Source organism: Borostomias antarcticus (genome assembly GCF_949987555.1).
Source record: "Borostomias antarcticus genome assembly, chromosome: 1".
NCBI classification, from domain to species: Eukaryota; Metazoa; Chordata; class Actinopteri; order Stomiiformes; family Stomiidae; genus Borostomias; species Borostomias antarcticus.
In genome coordinates, this window is record NC_140234.1 from 14,701,550 (window position 1) to 14,721,549 (window position 20,000).

The 20,000-nt window shown below is 50.8% G+C and overlaps 2 protein-coding genes across 3 annotated transcripts in view; one reads left to right on the forward strand and one right to left on the reverse strand.

The window, feature by feature from the left end:
• Window positions 1–11,019, forward strand: part of map3k10 (mitogen-activated protein kinase kinase kinase 10) — a 30,521-nt gene extending 19,502 nt beyond the window's left edge. The window contains exons 2-12 of one of the 2 annotated variants that reach the window (XM_084441607.1): window positions 757–937; window positions 1,844–1,992; window positions 2,975–3,150; window positions 3,844–4,090; window positions 4,423–4,545; window positions 5,107–5,245; window positions 5,448–5,560; window positions 6,055–6,344; window positions 7,267–7,807; window positions 8,081–8,501; window positions 9,469–11,019. In XM_084441607.1, the coding sequence (XP_084297733.1) occupies window positions 757–937; window positions 1,844–1,992; window positions 2,975–3,150; window positions 3,844–4,090; window positions 4,423–4,545; window positions 5,107–5,245; window positions 5,448–5,560; window positions 6,055–6,344; window positions 7,267–7,807; window positions 8,081–8,501; window position 9,469 (2,381 nt within the window). In that variant the 3' untranslated portion in view covers window positions 9,470–11,019. Of the gene's footprint in view, window positions 1–756; window positions 938–1,843; window positions 1,993–2,974; window positions 3,151–3,843; window positions 4,091–4,422; window positions 4,546–5,106; window positions 5,246–5,447; window positions 5,561–6,054; window positions 6,345–7,266; window positions 7,808–8,080; window positions 8,612–9,468 lie in introns of those variants that run through there. The other variant, XM_084441606.1, reaches the window with a different exon arrangement.
• A 5,382-nt stretch (window positions 11,020–16,401) lies between these two features.
• Window positions 16,402–20,000, reverse strand: part of ttc9b (tetratricopeptide repeat domain 9B) — a gene marked incomplete at both ends in the record, with an annotated part of 27,035 nt that continues 23,436 nt past the window's right edge. The window contains 2 exons of the mRNA XM_084441636.1: window positions 16,402–16,496; window positions 16,816–16,998. Of these exons, the coding sequence (XP_084297762.1) occupies window positions 16,402–16,496; window positions 16,816–16,998 (278 nt within the window). The remainder of the gene's footprint in view (window positions 16,497–16,815; window positions 16,999–20,000) is intronic.

The window sequence follows — 20,000 nt, forward strand, 5'->3', positions numbered from 1 at the left end:
CCAATATGAACCAGGCCAGGTCCAGCCTGGCTTATGTGCGTGGCTGGCTTGTTTCTGTTCAGGACTGGTAGGACCGAAGCTAGTCGTGCCACTGAAATAGCTGGGAATTGAAATGACATATAATAATGTCTGATAAATTAAAGCAATACATAGCGTTTTCTCCGGTTTTCTCGGAACTGCGCCCCCACAGGCTCTGCGAGTAAGTGCACTGTCGTACTGTCGTAACATTATCTGATTGTCTTTTTCTTTTTCTGGCTTCCTCCGTGATGTTTCACTTCGGTTTTCTCACCTCGGCCATGATATCATTGAGCTAAAAGACGGCGGAATAGTTAGCTACTACTGTGTTGTTTAAGCACAACGTTGCGCATGCGCACTTCGACTGAATGCTTGCATCCCGGGGGCGCGAGTTTTATAAGGTAATAAATGTCAAGGTATTATCTTTCTGAGTAGACTGTTTGGACGATTCAGCTTACTTTTAGTAAATCTAATTGGAGAATTAGCACCAGACATGTTTGTAAAGGTCCAAATATCGCGATTTATTAGTTTAAGATGGTTCTTGTCGCCTGGACACATCAGTTCCAAAAAGTAAACAACCGCGTTTGTTTAGCTACATATAGACTAGAGGAGTTTCGCTCAGCATAGAGGGTAATCTCTGAGAATGTCCCGCGTGGGAGTCTAACGCTCTGACCACTACTCTACTTTGTGTCTCTTTTTGTCTCTCCCCTCCCTCCCTCCCTCCCTCCCTCCCTCTGTCAGTCCTCATCCTGGAGCTGGCGGAGAGGGACGACCTCTGGGGGAAGACGCTGAAGATCACAGACTTCGGCCTGGCGCGCGAGTGGCACCAGACCACCAAGATGAGCGCGGCGGGCACCTACGCCTGGATGGCGCCAGAGGTCATCAAGCTCTCCCTGTTCTCCAAGAGCAGCGATGTCTGGAGGTACAGCACCAGGGAGGGAGGGAGGGAGAGGTGGAGGGAGAGACAGAAGATGAGAGGGAGGCAGAAAAAGGAGTGAGGGAGAGGAGGAGGAGGGAGAGAGGGAGAGAGTTTGCTCGGTGCCCCGGAGTCATCAAGCTGTCCCTGTTCTCCAAGAGTAGCGATGTCTGGAGGAACTTGCTACCAGACTCGCTGTCATCTGTGACACTAGGGATGGAGGGAGAGGGAGAGAAGGAGAGAGAGGAGGAAGAGAAGGAGGGAGGTTTTGGAGGACGCCCGGGGAAAGCGAACTGGGTTCATTTGTGGTTCACACCCTAGACATCAACAAGCCACAAAGAGTCTATTAAACCCACAGAGTTGAAATATGACATTACATTACAGTCATTTAGCAGACGCTTTTATCCAAATTGCATTTAACATAAGTGGTCAGTGTACTACTACTTGCCAGAACTAAATAAACAGAAATAAAAGCATAATCTAGTGCTAAAGCCAAAGTGCAAGAGTAGCAAAATATAAACACAATAGAACCCTGGTAGTACTTCTTGAAGAGGTGAGTTTTTAGCCTGCGGTGAAAGATGGGCAGCAACTCTGAGAGAAGAGCCGTGACTGTGTCCATCGACCGCAGGGACCTCGGAGTGACGAGGCAACCAGTCGCCCCGAGGTAGCAGAGCGTAGCGGTCGGGAGGGGATGTACGGTTTGACCATGCTCTGTAGATGGGAGGGAGCTGTTCCTTTCATTGCCCTGTAGGTTAGTACCAGAGCTTTTTAGTGTAGAGAACGCAGAATAATATAGTATGTTAAGACACTAATGTGAATCTCTCTCCTCACCCCTCCCTCTCTGCCCCCCCCCCCCTCCCTCACCCCTTCCTCCTCCCGTTCCTGCGCCCCCCCCCCCCACTCCTCCCTCAGTTTCGGGGTGCTGCTGTGGGAGCTGCTCACTGGGGAGGTTCCGTACCGGGAGATCGACGCCCTGGCCGTGGCGTACGGCGTGGCCATGAACAAACTGACCCTGCCAATCCCCTCCACCTGCCCCGAGCCCTTTGCCCTGCTGCTGGCCGGTAAGAGCCAAGATGGACGACCACCGGGACAGTCACACTGTAGGTCAGGGCCAAGATGGACAGCCACTGGGACAGCTACGCTACAGAGGTGTTTCTTAGAGGAGCCAAAATGGCTGAACAAGCAGGCCAGTTTCACTATAGATCAGAGCCAAGATGGATGACCACAGGTAGAATTACACTACTGAGGTGTTTCTCAGGGGAACCAAGATGGCTGAATGTAAGGCCGGTTTCACCATAGCACCATAGGACGACTGCTGGGACGGTTTCTTTCTGTAGAGGTCACAAGAGCCAAGATGGCCGACTGTGAGGCCAGTTTCTCTCACCGAGTTTCTCTGTTTCTCTCACCGAGTTTCAGTGTCTCAGTAGTGGAATGGGGACCTTCCAAAAGTTGCTTTGCTACCTCCATGTCTGTCCTCTTCATCCTTCTCTCCGAATGCTCTCTCTCGCCCTCATCCCTCTCTTCATCTCCTCCGCCTCATCCCTCTTCATCCTTTAATCTCCCCCTTGTCTTCCTTCTCTCTTTGTTCATCTCTGTTTATTTATCTCTCTCTCTCTCTCTCTCTCATCCTCTTTTCTCCCTGTCCAACGTCCCTCTCTCAAACTCTATTCATACATGTAACTTTCTCTTCTTCTCTTGTCCCCCTCTACTCTGGATATTCCTCCTTGGTCGTACCTACAGTGTCACGCACAAGTGTTCAACTAAAGAGAGCCACTGTTTTGTTTTGACTGTGATGTTCCACGCCTGTCTAGTTGAAGTTAATGCACTGGGGAACATCACACCGTTTAGACAAGTCAGGTTAAATATCTCCTCTCCTCCTCTCCTCTCCTCTCCTCTCCTCTCCTCTCCTCTCCTCTCCTCTCCTCTCCTCTCCTCTCCTCTCCTCTCCTCTCCTCTCCTCTCCTCTCCTCTCCTCTCCTCTCCTCTCCTCTCCTCTCCTCTCCTCCCCTCCCCTCTCCTCTCCTCTGCTCCCCCCATCCTCAGAGTGCTGGAGTCCTAATCCCCACAGCCGGCCCTCCTTCACCTCCATCCTGACGCGTCTCCTGGCCATTGAGCAGTCCTCCATGTTCCAGATGCCCCTGGAGTCCTTCCACTCGCTGCAGGAGGACTGGAGGCTGGAGATTCAGCAGATGTTTGATGAGCTCAGGGCCAAAGAGAAGGTGAGGGGTAGTGTTGGTTTACTAGGGGGAGCTAGTGGGCTACTAGGGGTGGTTATTGGGTGTACTAGGGGTAGTTACTGGATTAGCATGGGTATATTTGTTCTGTTGTTATTTTTTATTTGTGTGAACTCGTCAACACTGTAAATGAGGGAAGTGATTTAGTGCTTTGCGAGTGTAAATAAAGGTTTGAAATGCAATGAAATATTGTCAGTTGGTAGTTAAGGATTCAGGGATTCAATGATCTTTATTTGCATAAAGCTTTATTATATATATAGCTTTATTTATTATGTACAAGATCCGGGTACCAGGTACAATGAAATGCTTAGAATATAGTTTGTTAGTTTGTGAGTGAGTGTGTGTCCCTAGCTGTCCCTAGTTGTACAGTACACTGTAAATACCCGTACTCAGAACAGCTGAGTAAGCCGGTTCGGAGTTGCGCATAACAACATCCAGATACTGAACGACCAACTGTAAATATGTCAGGTGCATCCTGCCATGCTGTTCTCAGAGGAGCTACAGCGCGATCCTTCACGGGTGCGAAAGGCGGCATCGCCGTAAACCCCCCTCGCGAGGCGTCATGGCGTCGCTGTAACCCCACATCTCGTTCTAGCGCTCCATATGTTCCTCTCTTTTTTTTCTTTTTCTCACTCCTTTCCCTCATCTCTCTCCTCTCCTCCTCCTCCTCCCCCGTAGGAGCTGCGGTCGTGGGAGGAGGCGCTGGCGCGGGCGGCGGAGGAGCAGAGGGAGCAGGAGGAGCAGCTGAGGAGGAGGGAGCAGGAGCTGGCGGAGAGGGAGATCGACATCGTGGAGCGCGAGCTCAACATCATCATCCACCAGATGTACCGCGAGAAGCCCCGCGTCAAGAAGCGCAAGGGCCACTTCAAGAAGAGCAGGCTGCTCAAACTGGGCCGTGACAGCAGCTCTATCAGCCTGCCCTCTGGTGAGCGGGAGGGGGAACTGCACCCTCCTTGTGATTCTTCGCTGGTCTTGAACCTTGGGGCTGCTTTGTTCTACATCCCCATCGATCTACTCCACATTAGTGAATGATGAACGAAGTGTGTATGCATATCTAGATACGTAGAGGTGTTTTGTTTGTTCAGGTACACAAAACAATTGCCTGATATTTTACAAAACGGTACGGTATATCCGCCCTGCCTTGTGTGCTAAAGTGTAGCCAGGTATTCCACACATTAGTGAATGTCGGTAAGCGTACCTGCGGAGGTGAACTGATCATCTGACCCGGGTCCTCTCTCTGTGGCGTCGTCTATTCAGGGTTCGAGCATAAGATCACGGTGCAGGCATCCCCCAGCGTTGACAAGAGGAAGCCGCAGGGCGGCGAGAACACCACGCCCCCCGCCAGCCCCGGGGTGATACCCCGCCTCCGCGCCATACGACGTATGTAGCGTTGGTAGCGTTGTTAATTGGTTGATTGATTGATTATACTTGATTGTCCATGTAGGGAAACTTGTCTTGGGCACAGCACCGCATTGCTTTATAAGAATTTGACAAACAACACATTACACAGGACACAGCAGAACATAAAAAACAAAAATGTGAACTGACCATCAAGAACAATGATCATCATTGACAGCAGCTTCGTCCACACAAAAGAAAAACACAAGAACGCATGAAAAACACTTAAAAGCAACGGCAGCACCACCGGCCAGGGTCTCTGCAGAGCAGCGCCACACGCTGGTGGGGGGTGGGGGGGCAGTGTGGTGGCAGGGGGCTCCGTAATGTGGGAGCCCAACCTGGGGGCAAATACAGTAGGGGACTGAGTGAGTTGGGGAGAGAGGGGTGCTGGAGAGGGGGATCTGGGGAGGAGAGAGAGAGAGGGGGATCTGGGGTGAGTAAAACCAACCATAACTCCATGCTCTCTCTCTCTCTCTCTCTCCCCCTCTCTCTCTCTCTCTCTTTCTTACATGTGTCTAATCCTGCCCTTGGCCCCACCCCCAGTGACGCCCAGTGACGGCAGTAAGACATGGGGGCGGAGCTCCGTGTGTAAGAAAGAGGAGCTGGTGACCAGCAAGAAAAAGGGGCGGACCTGGGGCCCTAGCTCTACCCACCAGAGAGAGAGGGTCGGGGGAGAGGACAAGTACGTCAAAAAAACCTCTGTAGTTACACCTAATTGCATCGGTTTAAACTTCCAGCCGAAACAGATGAATGGAATGATCACCACGTGCTCTCAATAGCTCCTATGTGTTGCTGCCATGTCTGTGTGAACAGTGTTTTGTAAATGGGTCAGTATTACAGTTGGAATGGATTACCGCTAAAACAGCATTGTGTTTGTCTGGCAGGCTGAAGTGTCTAGGTGAGGGGTGTAAGGTGTGGTCCTCCAGCGCCCCTAACCTGGGCAAGTCCCCCAAGCACGCCCCCATGACTGCGGGCTTCTCCAGCCTCAACGAGATGGGTGGGTTTTGCAGCTCTGTCTGAATACTCATCACCTGCTTGCTTCCTTCCTTGCTTCCTTCCTTTCCTTCGTTCCTTCGTTCCTTCCTCCCTTCGTTCCTTCTTTCCCTCATTCCTTCCTTCCTCCTTCACTTCCTTCCTTTCCTTTCCTTCCTTCCTTCTTTCCCTTTTTCCTTCCTTCCTTCCTTCCTTCCTTCCTTCCTTCCTTCCTTCCTTCCTTCCTTCCTTCCTTCCTTCCTTCCTTCCTTCCTTCCTTCCTTCCTTCCTTCCTTCCTTCCTTCCTTCCTTCCTTCCTCCCTCCCTCCCTCCCTCCCTTCCTTCCTTCCTTCCTTCCTTCCTTCCTTCCTTCCTTCCTTCCTTCCTTCCTTCCTTCCTTCCTTCCTTCCTAGTAATCTCCGATGTTCACAGAAAGCTATGACATCTCAATCTTGACATGACATTTTCCAGAGATATTAGCAGGTCTTCATACTGGTATATTCTCTGTCCCTCTGACAGAGGAGTGTGGGGAGTTTGGGGAGTCGCCCGGCTCTCTGCCGCCCCCGGAGCACAGCAGCAACGGGGCACTGGAAGAGGGGGGTCCTTCGTGGAGCGGCGGTGGCCCGGGGACAGGGCCTGGTCCCGGGGCTTGTCCGGGGCCCGGAGGCCTGGGTGGAGCAGTGGGTTACCAGGACTCCCTGCGTCGCTGCAGCCAGAGGAAGAAGAGTGATTTTCTGCTGCTGGGATGCGCGTCCCTGCTGGCCTCCGTTGCCCTGGGACAAGACCTGCTACAGCTGGGGAAAGCACAGGTACGGAAAGATGGAGAGATGGAGAGATGGAGAGATGGAGAGATGGAGGGAGGGATGGAGGGATAGAGAAAGCGGAGTGCTGTGCTTCTGCTCAGTAGCCTGGCTTCACCAGACCCAATTCGCAAAGATGTGAAGGGTCTGGAAACTCTGTTGCTTTCCGATTCCCAAGGGACGTTACCAATGAGCGTAGATCAAAATACCTCTGGACACAATTGGATAGACCTACGACCAATCAGTGAAAATGCCTCTACGGCGCTCCTCTGTTCCATCATGTTATTAAGCCCGCCCCATATTAGATAAACGGTTGTGATTGGAACAAACCAATCTCTGTTGGAGTGGATTCAGTTAGAAAGGTTGGATATCCAGACTGATCTGCGGAGTGAAACAGGATGTGAGCTGGCGAGATCTGGCTGGCGACGTCAGGCTAGCTGCTCAGCGGTGCCTCTCTCCTGGGCGCCGTAGTTCTGGGACAAAACCCTTGACAGCAGGGCAAACTACAGGTGAGGAGAGATGGATGGAGAGATGGAGGAGAGATGGAGACAGAGGAGAGAGGGGGATGGAGGGAAGAGTGGGGAGATAGACAGAGGATAATAATAAACAGAATAAACAGAGGATAATAGTCATAATAAGTAGATGAGGTAAAAATATACACTGTAGCACGTTGGGCACCTGTAGCACATTTAGTTGTTACCGTAGTAGTAGTAGTTGTTGTTATTGTTATTGTTGAGGATAATAGTAAACAGAGAATAAACAGAGGATAATAATAATAATAATAATAATAATAATTATAATAATTATAATAATAAAACATAGGGAAGAAATGTAGTGAGGTAAAAAGATACACTGTAGTACATTTTGTTGTTTGTAGTAGTTGTTGTTGTTGTTGTTGTTGTTGTTGTTGACATTTACCCTGCATCCACAGGTGGTCCAGGACGAGCAGGACCTGCGGGAGGAGCAGAGGAAGAAGAAGGAGGGCATCTTCCAGCGAACCGGACGCTTCCGTCGCAGCACCTCCCCCCCGAGCCGTACCCTCTCCCTCTCCCTCGCCCGCCACCACGACTCCGCCCTCGCCTGCCTGGACCCCTCCCCCTCCGTCACGCTCCTCTCCCTGTCCTCCCTCTCCGACTGCAACTCCACCAAGTCCCTCATCCCGTCCGACGCGGACGACTACCCCATGACCCCCGGCGCCGGGGTCGGCCTTCCCGCGGCGCCGGCCGCCCCCGCCCTCAACCCCCTGCTCGACCTCCGGGCGGAGAGCTTCAAGAGGGAGCCCAACCAGTCCCTGACGCCCACCCACGTCTCCGCCACCATGGCGCTGAACAGGGGGCATCGGCGCACCCCCTCGGACGGAGCGATACGCCCGCGGGCGCAGACGCTGGGGCACCGGCGGACGCCGTCGGACGGCAGCATGCCCCTCCCACCCGCCCCGGGGGCGCCTGCCCCCTCCTTGGCCCCGCGCACAGGTGAGAGGGGGGCGAGAAGAGAGAACACGACGAGAAGCCGTTTGACGTTTTGTCCGTTTGAAAACGTTTGAATCATGCTTTGATGATCTCTCTTTTGATGATCTCTCTTTTGCCCCCGCTGGTTCCCTTTCCCTCTTCTGTTCTCTCCCTCACTCTCTCCCTCTCTCTCTTTCTCTCCCTCTCTCTCTCTCTCTCTCTCTCTCTCTCTCTCCCTCTTTCTCTCCCTCTCTTTCTCTCTCTCTCTCTTGCCTCCTCTCTCTCTCCTCCCCCCAGGTTCGAGGGAGACCCTGGAGATCCCCCGTCTGCCTGACCCCTCCGCCCTCTTCCCTGCCGTCCTCCGCCGCAAAGCCCCCGCCCCTCCCGCCTCCCTCCCCCTCCTCCCGTCCTCCTCTGACCCCCTCCCAACCGCCGCCAGCCCCCCGGAGAGACCCAAAACCCTGGAGTTCGCCCCCCGGCCCAGACCCGCCCCGGCCCGGGCCCGCCCGGACCCCTGGAAGCTGGGCTCCCTGTCCCGGACCCTGAGCTCGTCCCCTGGCAGCAGCTGCGACAGCCCCCTGGGATCCGGGGACAGCGGCGCTGGCGCTGTCCGGCCCAACCTGCTGGACATGGACATGGAGGGCCAGGACCTGGACAGCACCGTGCCCCTCTGTGGCCAGCTGCAGACGGCCACCCTCTGCGGACAGCAGTACTCATAGTGAGGGCGCATGGCATAGACACTAGTACACTAGATACTGTACTAGCATACTACATACTACAACACTACATACTGGTACACTCATTGCGAGTACACTGCAGTTAGTCTGAGGCTACGGACAGTATTTTTTTTTTTAAACTTGACCGTGCATACAAGTGTATACTAATGAGTGCGCGAGTGTGCAAGTACATACTCCCAGACAGCATGCCAGGCTCTTTGGGGACACTGGACCCATGGCGATTCTGCACTTTGAAGTACCCTGATGAGCAGTCCAACCTTCAAATCCCTAGCACTCTACAAGGGCCCGATGGAACCCCTCTCGGCCACCTGCACTCCTCCTAGTATGCACACTACAGCCATCAAGGGCTCTAGCCCCTTCCTCTAAGTCCCCTACCTGTGTCCACTTCCAGGCAAGTTAGGGTGTAGTGTGTTGTACCCCTAACCCTCCTGGTGCCCTGCCCAGATGCCCTTCAAGCACCTTACTGTAGAGACCCTCAGTCCATCCTCTCCAGTCCATCTGCTAGTATATAACGCTCATATACCGGCCATGATCTGCCTCTCGTCCTGCTCACAGCTTCTCTCTCTCCCTCTCTCTCTCTCTCTCCCTCTCTCTCTCTCTCTCTCTCTCTCTCTCTCTCCCTCTCTCTCTCTCTCTCCCTCTCTCTCTCTCTCAGCATTCCATTCTTTTCTCAGGTCCCTCTTTCTCTGCATTCCTCTCTCATCACATCCATTACTTCTGCCTTGTCACCCCTCTTTTTATTACCACCCCATCACAGAATCTCTCTCTCACCATCCTCTCTCTCTCTCTCTCTCTCTCTCTCTCTCTCTCTCTCTCTCTCTCTCTCTCTCTTTCTCTCACCCTTGCATCTCTCCACATCCCTCCCATGACTGGAACATGAGCATGAAGTGACCCATAATAGGAAACCCCTCTCTCTCTCTTTCTCTCTCTCTCTCTCTCTCTCAGCAGAGTTGCTCTTATTGTACACATTAATCACCCTTCAGAAGAAGTGGACTGTACCAACATTGACACAGCTAGCAGGGGTGTCCGTTGATGTTTTGCACGCTCATGCATTAGGTATGTAACAGGCGCCCATCCTGCCCACCCACTCCCTATCACAAGTTTCTGTATAATCAGTGCCTCCTCCCTTCTTACTAGTGCCCTCCCTCTTCCTCACCACTCACTGGCTTCCTGTCTGTGAAGTTGGACTTCCTGTCAGGCAGGGGGTGGTCCGTCCCTAAGTAGCTGTAGCCCCTCCTGCGACTTAACAAGCCTGATTATCACCCCTGGATACCAGGGTTGTACTATTTGCAGTAGATGTTTCGGCTCTGTCCCGCCTGTTACACCAACTTCCCTGCCCCAGCCAATCCCCCGCAGGCTGAAACCGGAACAGGAAATGGAACAAGGAAGCCATTTTAACTCCACAGCACAACAGATGGGCGGACAGGAAGCTCTGTGTGTGGAACACTGGGAGGCAGGAAGTTGATGAAGTTGATTTTCCACGATGCTTGCGCCATTCCTGCCATGATGACCTGTTAGGCACAACGTTTTATATTGGTTTGGCACCGTGTGTTTGTGTTTGTGTGTATGTGTGTGTGTGTGTGTGTGAGCGTTGGTGTGCTTGTGTGTATTTTCTCAGTGCATGTACAGTAATGAAGTGTGGATAATTAGACCGGATAGATAAAGTGACACTACAGAGAAAATGGACTTGGTATTTCTTCTCATCCTTGGTCTCCACTGTCCGTCCTGACTTCCAGACGTCACAGACCTTTGTATGGAAGCCCTCAAAGGCACTGTGTGAATCACAGACATGGCTACCATGACCAGCAGCACAACGGGCCCCTTCATAGGCAAGGAGCACCATGGGAAATTAGGGTTTATCCACTTGCAATAAACAATGAATAGATACTACCTGCTTGCACAGAAAGAACTACAAATCCCATTTTCACATGACTGCTCTTGCTCATAAAAAATCTGGATGTTCTTCCTGTCTTTGTCTTCAACATTCAGCATCACTGGGGAGAAACTGGCTCAGTCTCTGGTTGAAAAGCCATATAGTTGTTAGTGTGTCTTCGTCATAAGAGAATGGACTGGAAAAGGTCTGTTCAAGGCCGACCAATCAGAGAACCGAACTCCATCTCCAAAAGAAGATACTACTTTTTAAAAAAAACTGCAGCTAGTCAAGGCTACGACTAGTCATTTACTTGACTTTGCATATGCATATGAGTGTGTGTGTGTGTGTGTGTGTGTGAGAGCCTGAGTGACTGTGTGTTTGTTTATTGTCATTGTCTATTATGGGATGCTGACAATCCCATAGGTAGCCAGGGGTGACAGACTCCTCTTGTGGTCAAGAACACTCAGATTATTTATTATTACAACTATTGTTACTATTGAAAATGATAATTGATTATTGTTATTACAATTCTCTCTCCGGAAATATCTGTATATATTTGTTAATATAAACTGCAGACCAAACAAGGAATAGCAAGAAAACTACTGTTGTACAGGTACTACAGCTGTCTCAACCTGTGATGTTTTTGGGATAAAACAGGATAAAAGTGTGAAGTGTGATGAATGATTGTCCTTAAAGAAAGACAAAATAAAAGAGTGGAAGAGATGTAACTTGCGTATGTGATTTCAGTCTCTTGTTAACAATGTAATCCTATGGCTGCAGTAACAGTCAATGTCCTCTAGATGTCGCCAAATCTGTGTGTAGTACTATGTGATTTTGATATTAGTTACTGTCACAGTACAGTATGACGTAATGTACCCCACCTTAGCTGGTATCCTTAGTTGTGATTCTACAGGCAGGTCTGTCTTCCATCCCAGACAGTTGAATCCTGTCTAAAACAAGGATGGAGGCGTGTCCATGACGCACGCACCCACCCACCCACCCACACACACACACACACACACACACACACACACACACAGGGACAGATGGAGCTGCTCACTCGGTCTGTCAATGCGGCTGCCAATCAAACACATTTCCAGACGCCAGCCAGTTGCCTAGCAACTGCTCTCCACTTCCATGGCGATGCTATTAAAAGCAACAACAGAAGAGAATTTGACGTAGGAGAGGAAGAATGGTGCCGAAGGTCCACTAGGAAAGACGGCGTAGCGATGCGTCTCTGCCGTGTCCTCGGTGCCCCTTCAGACTGCTTGTGAGTGTGTATTCATGTAGCATGTCCCTCTGTGTGCTCTGTACAGTAGGTAGACAGCGTCAGATGGGGTGATGGAAATTTCATTTTATGAGTCATGTGGCTGCATCAAAATGCATATAAACGTACATAAGACCTGTTGAACGCACACACACACACACACACACACACACACTCAGATTGAATGGTTTTCTCTCAGCTCATCTGGTCCCTATAGTGCCTCTAGCAGCCTCAGTCTCTCTCCTCTTCTCCACCTTCCCTTTCTTACCCTCCCTCCATCTTCCCGTTTTTTCTCCTCCACAGCCACCCTCCCTCCCTCCCTCCCTGCCCTCCCTCTCTCCATTTTTCTCTCTCCCCCCTCCCCCCTCTCTCTCCTCTTCTCCCTCCTCCACTCCCTCTCTCTATCTCTCTCTGGAGCTCAGGGAGACATTATCCTGGGCAGTCAGTAGTGACAGGCTGATTATTAGCTTTGGAGAAAGAGAGGGGAGGGGAGGAGAGGGGGAGAGAGGAGAGATGGGAGGAGAGAGAGAGCGAGGGAGGGAGGAGTGGAGAGCAGTGTGGAAACCGCCAGGGCAGTGTAAGACTCGAGGGATGGGTGTGTGTGTGTGTGTGTGTGTGTGTAAATCGGTGTGTGTGTGCGTTGTGAACAATGCCATGCACCCAGATGACCTTTCGAAGAAACACAATCGCACAACTACTCTTCTTTTTCCTTTTAAACTTTATTCATAGTCATCATTTACCAATCAATAGTGCATTCCCGGGCTAGCAGTTCAACACAACCAGGCATCATTATCCTCTCTTTACTCTACCCCCTGCAGAGAGAGAGAGAGAGAGAGAGAGAGAGGAATGACCTCATGGTATCACAGGCAAAATGGAGTCATCGTCAGCTCCATGTTCTCTGGCTCCGGACTCCCTGGTAGGAGGAGGACAGAGAGGAAGAAGAATGTGTCCGTGGAGTTCCTCTATCCCTCCATCTGTCCTCCCTCCATCTTCTGTGTGACAGGTTGTCCTGTATGTTCTGGGATCAACTGTCACTTTGTGTGTGTGTGTGGGGGGGGTGGGGTCAGAGGTCGTGGCACAGAAGGAGGGGGTCTGGATCCCCCAAAACCAGGGACGTCACCCTCACAGAAACACCGGCACACAGACACAGCAGGCCCCTGAGGGAGGGGCCCCCATTCACCTTCCCGTACTTTGTCTTCCTTTCTCTTCATCCATAAAATAACTCAATAAAGTAAAGCTTTTCACAACCTTTTTTCCACTTTTAGTATTTTTAGTTTGCTTTAAACTTTTTACAGTTGTCTCATAACCACAAAACTACAATTGACAAACATGTAACCTCATTATGACATCAAAGGAAAAAAGAGAGAAAAAAGCAAAAACACAGCCAGTATTTCTTTTTCCACTTGTCTTTTTTTTTAGTTGTGCTTTTTTGTCGCTTCGTTATTTTTCGAGCTAAAGTGACGCGGAGAACACCTTGCTGTTGCCTCTCTATCTCTATTTGCACAGATAGCATGCCGTTACATTACACTCAAATCTGATCCCGGTTCAGTTCTATATTTGATCTGACGGTGGTACTGTATATGGGCTAGGGCAGGAAGAACTGACGCCATATCTGTTTTCAGTGACCAGGAAGTAACCCTACATGGCCATAAACACAGGGCTAGAATGACTCAGCAGGCTATGTCAAAAACAAGATGGCCGCCTGGTGCCATGGAGAGGAGACCTGTCCCAGAGAGACCCCAGGCGGAGGAGGCTGACACCAGGTTACCATGGAGACCACAGCACAGGTCCCTGAAGGTAGAGCGTCTCTGCCCTCTGTCATGACCCAGTTGTTCCTTTTATCTTTCTCTCTTTCACTTTCACTCCGCTGAGAGAGAGGAGGAAGATAAATATATAGAGGAAAGAAACAGCGAGAGAGACAGAGAGAGAGAGAGAGAGAGAGGGAGGGAGGGAGGGAGGGAGGGAGGGGGGGGGGGCAGCAGAGAAAGCAGCAGGAGAAGAGAGGTGGAGAAGATCTATGGTAGGAACACCCACGAGTTCAACAACCTTTTCACAACTCTCTCACACCCACAGCCATGTGTTGCCCCTAATCTTCCTCTCTCTCTCTCTCTCTCTCTCTCTCTCTCTCTCTCTCTCTCTCGTCTCAGTCAGGGGAGTGATAGTGTTTGTATACAGATGTTCCAGCCTTCTCGCCCCGGCCTGTCTGTGTGTCTGTCTGCTCGCCTGGGTCCTCCCCTCCAGAGCCCCACTGACACACTTAGATCTCCCCCTGATACCGGGACACACGGAAAGCCTCTAGACCCATCTCCCTTCATACTGGGGCACAGAGGAACAGGATTGGGGTGCTACAATGTTCTCATGGCTGTCTTTGATTGCCTATTATTACAATCCACTTCTTTGCAGTGAACTAATGTATATTTCACGATTCTGGCTGGCTGGTGCCTCAAATTCATAAGTTCCATCCTTGGACTATATATATATATATATATATTACTCTCTTATCTAAGCTTGGCTGAGTCGGGCGACTATTGAGTGCAGACCCTAATCTCTTTCCTCTTTCCTTAAGGCCTTATCGTAGAGGTACAGTAGGGGTATAGGTCACTCTGCTGCAGTCAAAATGCTGCGTCTGTTCTGTGTCTGTACGATTCAGATAGGAGATTGTATAATTGGGACACATGGGAAAAGGGGGGCCAGCATGCCATAAAAGAAAGCAACAAACCAGACAAACGCTATCCCTTGCTCTCTGGATCCAAAATGGCGTTCCACTGAGCCATACGTGGCCATGCAGGGGCTTGTCTTGTACATGGGGAGCAGAGAGGGGGCGGGATTAAGGTCATGCTTCTACATTGGTCAGTCACACCTTCTCAGGTAAGCCTAGTGTGATCAGCATCTCAGGGGCTGGTCCTAAGAAGTTGCAGGATGCTACTGTAGATATCTGGCATATTTCATCAGTTGAGAAGGTTACCGGGACTGTCCTGTAGGTCCTGACGCAGATCATCGGTCAGTCATGGCCTCTCACTTCTACTACTGAATCATTTACACTCAGAAAGACAGACAATCTGTGATTTTGAGGCCGCTTCCTAAACTGATATCTACGTATATATCAAATCTTGTGAAATCTCAGACGGCGCACAGATGTTGATGTAACTGACTGGACTAGACTCAGACGGTAGACACAGGTAAGGACAGGTGTGTGTGTGTGTGTGTGTGTGTGATCATTTTCCTTGCCTATTTGTCTAGTGATGTCAGTTAGCGTCAGTGATAAAGAGCTTTATAGATAAACATCTCTGACATAGACCCTACTGTATAATTCTGCAGAGTAGAACTCTGTGAGAAGTCAAGTTAGAACTTGAGAAACATAATTAAATAGAGTAGTTATTCTATAACTCTGTATGGTAGAATTCTAGAGCTGTTGAGTAGAACTGTGTGCTGCTTATTGATGGAACTTCAATCCCACTGGCTATTTTCCATTGTGACATCATTAGCTTGAGTACAGACAGTGGAGGAGGGGGCGGGGTCACAGTATGACAATACAACACATTTCAGAAGGGGTGGAGTTGGACAACAGTTTCAAGACACTAGTTTTACAACACCACACACCTGTTACAGGGCAGAACACACAAGTCTGCTGTTGGTTAATTTGTAGTTTGTCAAGGTCACACACTTCTGCTTTTTAAACAACCAATAGTAAGTACAATTAATATAAACAGCAAAATCAAAAACCCTGATAAAATATCGAAGGACAAATCACAAACACTTGAATTAGCCCTTGAATTGAAAAAAGTCCAGGAACTGAGAGACACGGATACTCAGGAAAAGAGAAAGAGATTATCAACACAGAGCTAAGTCAGTTTTGATGACTATCCTTCAGTAAACAGACAAGAGACTGGGAGTTTAGCGCAAGCCTAGCAAGTTCGGTACTAGTCTGTAGCAAGCTTGTAGCTAGCCTGTCTGTAGTTTGCTTGAATCTAGTCTGTAGCTAGCCAGATTTTAGCGTGGTAGCTTCTAGGTAGCCTAGCGTTAGCATGCTAGCCTGTAGCGTGGTCCGAGAGAGAAAGTGGTTCTCCGGGTCAGTTTGAGTGCGAGTGCATTCCGGTCTGACAGGGCAGGGTTCAGGGTGTACTATCGATTCGGGCTACGGTCTTGATATGTATTAAATCCCTACACCCCTCACTTCCTAGCCCCTCCACTGGCCCTTGAACACACTCCCCTACAACCCCAACTTCCTTCCATCAGTCCTCAAATAGAGAAAGAGATAGAAATGAAAGAAAAGATTATCATCTTTTGTTTTTGAATGTTTACTAAATTACGCAAATGTCCCTTAGCCATAGCCTATGTATTATTATTATTTTTTTCTGAAACTCTAATTTCCGTTCAGGCATGACTGTTTTTGTATGAGTATAATACAGCACATCTCTACTCTTGGTGTTTGACTGACTGACAGACTGTGGCTTGACAGTCTGCGTCTGGGGACGGGGGAAGGGAGGAGAGAGGAAGGAGAGAAAACAGAAGTGAGAGAGAGAGAGAGAGAGAGAGAGAGAGCGAGGGGGAAGAGTGGTAGACTAAGTGTGATTCGCTCTGCTCAGGTTCGGCGCTGCTCGGATCTTGCTCATCCATGAAACTGGCTAGGCTGGAGAACAAGGGAGAAGGGGAGGAGGAGGAGGAGGAGGAGGAGTAGGAGGGGGGGGGGTCGCGGTAGGTCGCTGGGGGACAGGGAGAAAGAAGGCGAAGAGGTCAGAGGTTAACCCAGGGCCTCCTTGGCGCTATCCCGCTGCTGCTGGCCACTCTTGCTCATCTTCATCTCTGTCAGCTGGATGTACCTCAGCACGTTGGTGTCTGGGAGCGGGACGAGGAGCGAGGGGGGGCGGAGGGATGGAGAAGAGAGAGAGGACAGGGGGGAGGGAGAGGAAGGGAGAGAGAGAGAAATGCGGAGAGACGGGGGAAGACAGAAGATTTGCGGTAGGTTAACACCCAGTGTAATAAGCTCAGTCACACTGCCGACCAGCTCGTCTCCGCCTCTTAAGACTCGGAGTTCGCCCAAATACAAACCGCCTCGACCCGCCTCTGCGTGTATCTTTCTCACTGAAGGAAGAGCTCGCCGATATAACACGACGACTCACTTCCTGTGTGTGTGTGTGTGTGTGTGTCCGGGTACCTGTGGGCTCGCGGTTCTTGGCGTCGCGCAGGTAGCGCAGGGCGCACTCGTAGTCCCCCAGGTGGTAGAAGGCGATGCCGGCTCGGTACATGGCCTTGAAGTGGTCCCTCTGGTGGCCCAGCACCTTCAGGCAGTATTCCTTGACGCGCTCGTAGTTCACCAGCTCAGACTGCAGCAGGCACGCTGGGGGGGTGAGAGAGAGAGGCAGAAAAAGAGTGAGAGAGAGTTTTAACACACCGTTATGAAGACAGATAAAGACAAAGATTGACAAAAGGCACACATGGACAATAGGAATGTTTGTCCGTTTCGTTACCGCGGCAAATCGACAATATCGAGCCGCTTTTTTAGTTGCTGACGAAAAAGTCTCCAAGATGCTGTGGAGTCTAAATAAAACTCTGGTTACTATGAGTCAACAAAAATGAGACATAACAGTATGGAAGAGAGAGAGAAGAGAGAGAGAGAGAAAGAGAGAGAGAGAGAGAGAGAGAGAAAGAGAGACCTTTGCTGTAGCTTGCAGTGGAACCACAGAGAAACAGAGCTTCAAGTGGATGATAGGGAAGGATATTAATAGATATCCAGGACACTGGGAAACTGATAATGACATTAATACACTGTAGAGTAGAGACACAAAGAGGGACCCAGCTAGCAAAATACATGCGCGCTCACGCACCCACACACCCACACACACACACACACACACACACACACACACACACTGAAGCCTGAGGCTACATGATTATCTAGTGCACCCTGCTGATGCTGCTGGGGGAAGAGGGGGGTCTAGCCGACGAAGCACACCTTTAGAAAGACAGGCTAACGCAGTCACCAGGAATAAGCCTCCCTCGACTGACCTAGCAGGTATGGAGGAGAGAGAGAAGAGAGGGGGAGAGAGAGAGGAGGGAGATAGAGAGAGAAAGAGAGAGGGAGAGAGATAGAGAGAGGAGGGAGATAGAGAGAAAGAGAGAGGGAGAGAGATAGAGAGAGGAGGGAGATAGAGAGAGAAAGAGAGAGAGAGAGAGGAGGGAGATAGAGAGAGCAAGAGAGAGAGAGAGGAGGGAGATAGAGAGATAAAGAGAGAGAGAGAGAGGAGGGAGATAGAGAGAGAAAGAGAGAGAGGGGGGAGGGAGATAGAGAGAGAGAGAAAAAAGGAGAGAGAGAGGAGGGAGATAGAGAGAGAGAACGAGAGAGGGAGAGAGAGAGGAGGGAGATAGAGAAAGAGAGAGAGAGGAGGGAGATAGAGAGAGAGAAAGAGAAAGAGGGAAGGACAGCAGTGAGTGAGTGAGTGAGTGAGTGAGTGAGTGAGTGAGTGAGTGAGTGAGTGAGTGAGTGAGTGAATGAGTGAGTGAGTGAGTGAGCAGGACAGAGTAAGGCAGCAGACTGGGTGATATGAGGCTGAAGAGGCTCCACAGCCCGTTAAACTGTAGCAGCCGGCGTTGAGAGAGTTCAGTGCTCAGGAGACTAGCATGTGCGTGTGTTTCATTGCAGCCATTAATCGTGTAGACAAGGCTTTCTTACTGCAGCACTTTTCAGCTGGTCTGAGACCAGCAAAACCCCGGATAACTTCATTAGTGAAGGCACACACACACACACACACATACGCATGCACACACCCACCCACCCACACACAATCACCTTGTATGTACACTCTCACGCCTACACATGCACGCATACATACAAGCACGCATGCACACACTCACACACACACACACACACACACACACTGACGAGGGCTGATCAGAGGATCAAAACACTTGCGGTTTTAACTTCCTCCTTCGACGAAGAGCTCATCTTCCTGCTCCTCTTTTTGATCCACCACTCCCCTCCCTCCCTCCCTCCCTCCCTCCCTCCCTTCTTCCATGTTCTGTCCATCTCTACCCGTCACTCTCATGACATCATCTTCTTTTTTCATTTTTCTTCATCCTCTAGCCGTTCCTCCATCCCTCCTGCTCCTCCCTCTGCTCGTCCTCTCACCTCACCTCCCTCCTGCTCCTCCCTCCCTCACACCCTCCTCGATCCCTTTACCCCTCTCCTCAATCCCTCCCCCATCCCTCCTCCTCTCTCCCTCTTTCCTCCCTCTCCCTCTCTCCTCCATCCTCCTCCATCCTCCTCCTCCCATCCCTCCCTCCATCCTCCTCAATCCCTCCCCCATCTCTCCTCCCTCCTTCCTCTCTCCTCTCTCCCTCTCTCCTCCTCCATCCTCCTCCCCCTCTCCTCCTCCAATCCCACCCTCTCTCCTCCTCCTCCCTCCCTCTCTCCTCCCTCCCTATCTCTCTCTCCTCCCTCCTCCTCCATCATCCCTCCCACTCTCCTCCTCCTCCCTCTCTTCTTTCTCCCTTGAGACTGTCTAGCCCAGTGAGTCAGGGTGTGTTAGTCCGGAGCCAGGGTGAGTCAGGAGAGATGGAGAGAATGAGGGAGGGAGAGGAGCAGGGGAGGAGGGGGAGGGGTTAGCCAGGCTGCAGTAGAGGAGGTGAAGGAGGTGGGAGGGGCGAGGCGTGGGATAGCAGGACAGAGGGAGGGAGGGAGTGGCAGGGGAGGAGGCAGGGTGAGAGAGGGAGAAGGAGGAGGAGGAGAGAGGATGGGGACGTGGGAGGAGTGGGAGGAGGAGGAGGGAGTACGGTGTGACACTGGGGACATTTTTGAGTTCCAGCGTCTTGTCTCTTTCCTGAAAGTCACAGCAGGATATAGTGTGTGTGTGTGTGTGTGTGTGTGTGTGTGTGTGTGTGTGTGTGTATGTGTGTGTGTGTGTGTGTGTGTGTGTGTGTATGTTTCTGAACGGAACGGAGCTTTGTCAGTCAGACTTTTCCCATCTGCACTGCAACACAAATACATCACACTCAATTATTCAGCATGGACACCAGGGAGGAGAGCTGTCCAATACAGATCTATACAGTAGGGATGTGTGTGTGTCTGTGTGTGTCTGTGTGTGTGTGTGTGTGTGTGTGTGTGTTTGGAGGCTACTGTATATACTGTACACCTACTGTTAGACTGCAGGACTGCGGATCAGCAAGATGTTCCTTGTGTGCAGAATCGTTCATTTCAGTTCACAGGATCAGCGCAGTAAAAGTACAAATCACACAAATCTCTCTTTTCTGCTTCTCTCCCTCCCACTCTCTCTATCTTCTCTCCCTCCCACTCTCTCTATCTTCTCTCCCTCCCACTCTCTCTATCTTCTCTCCCTCCCACTC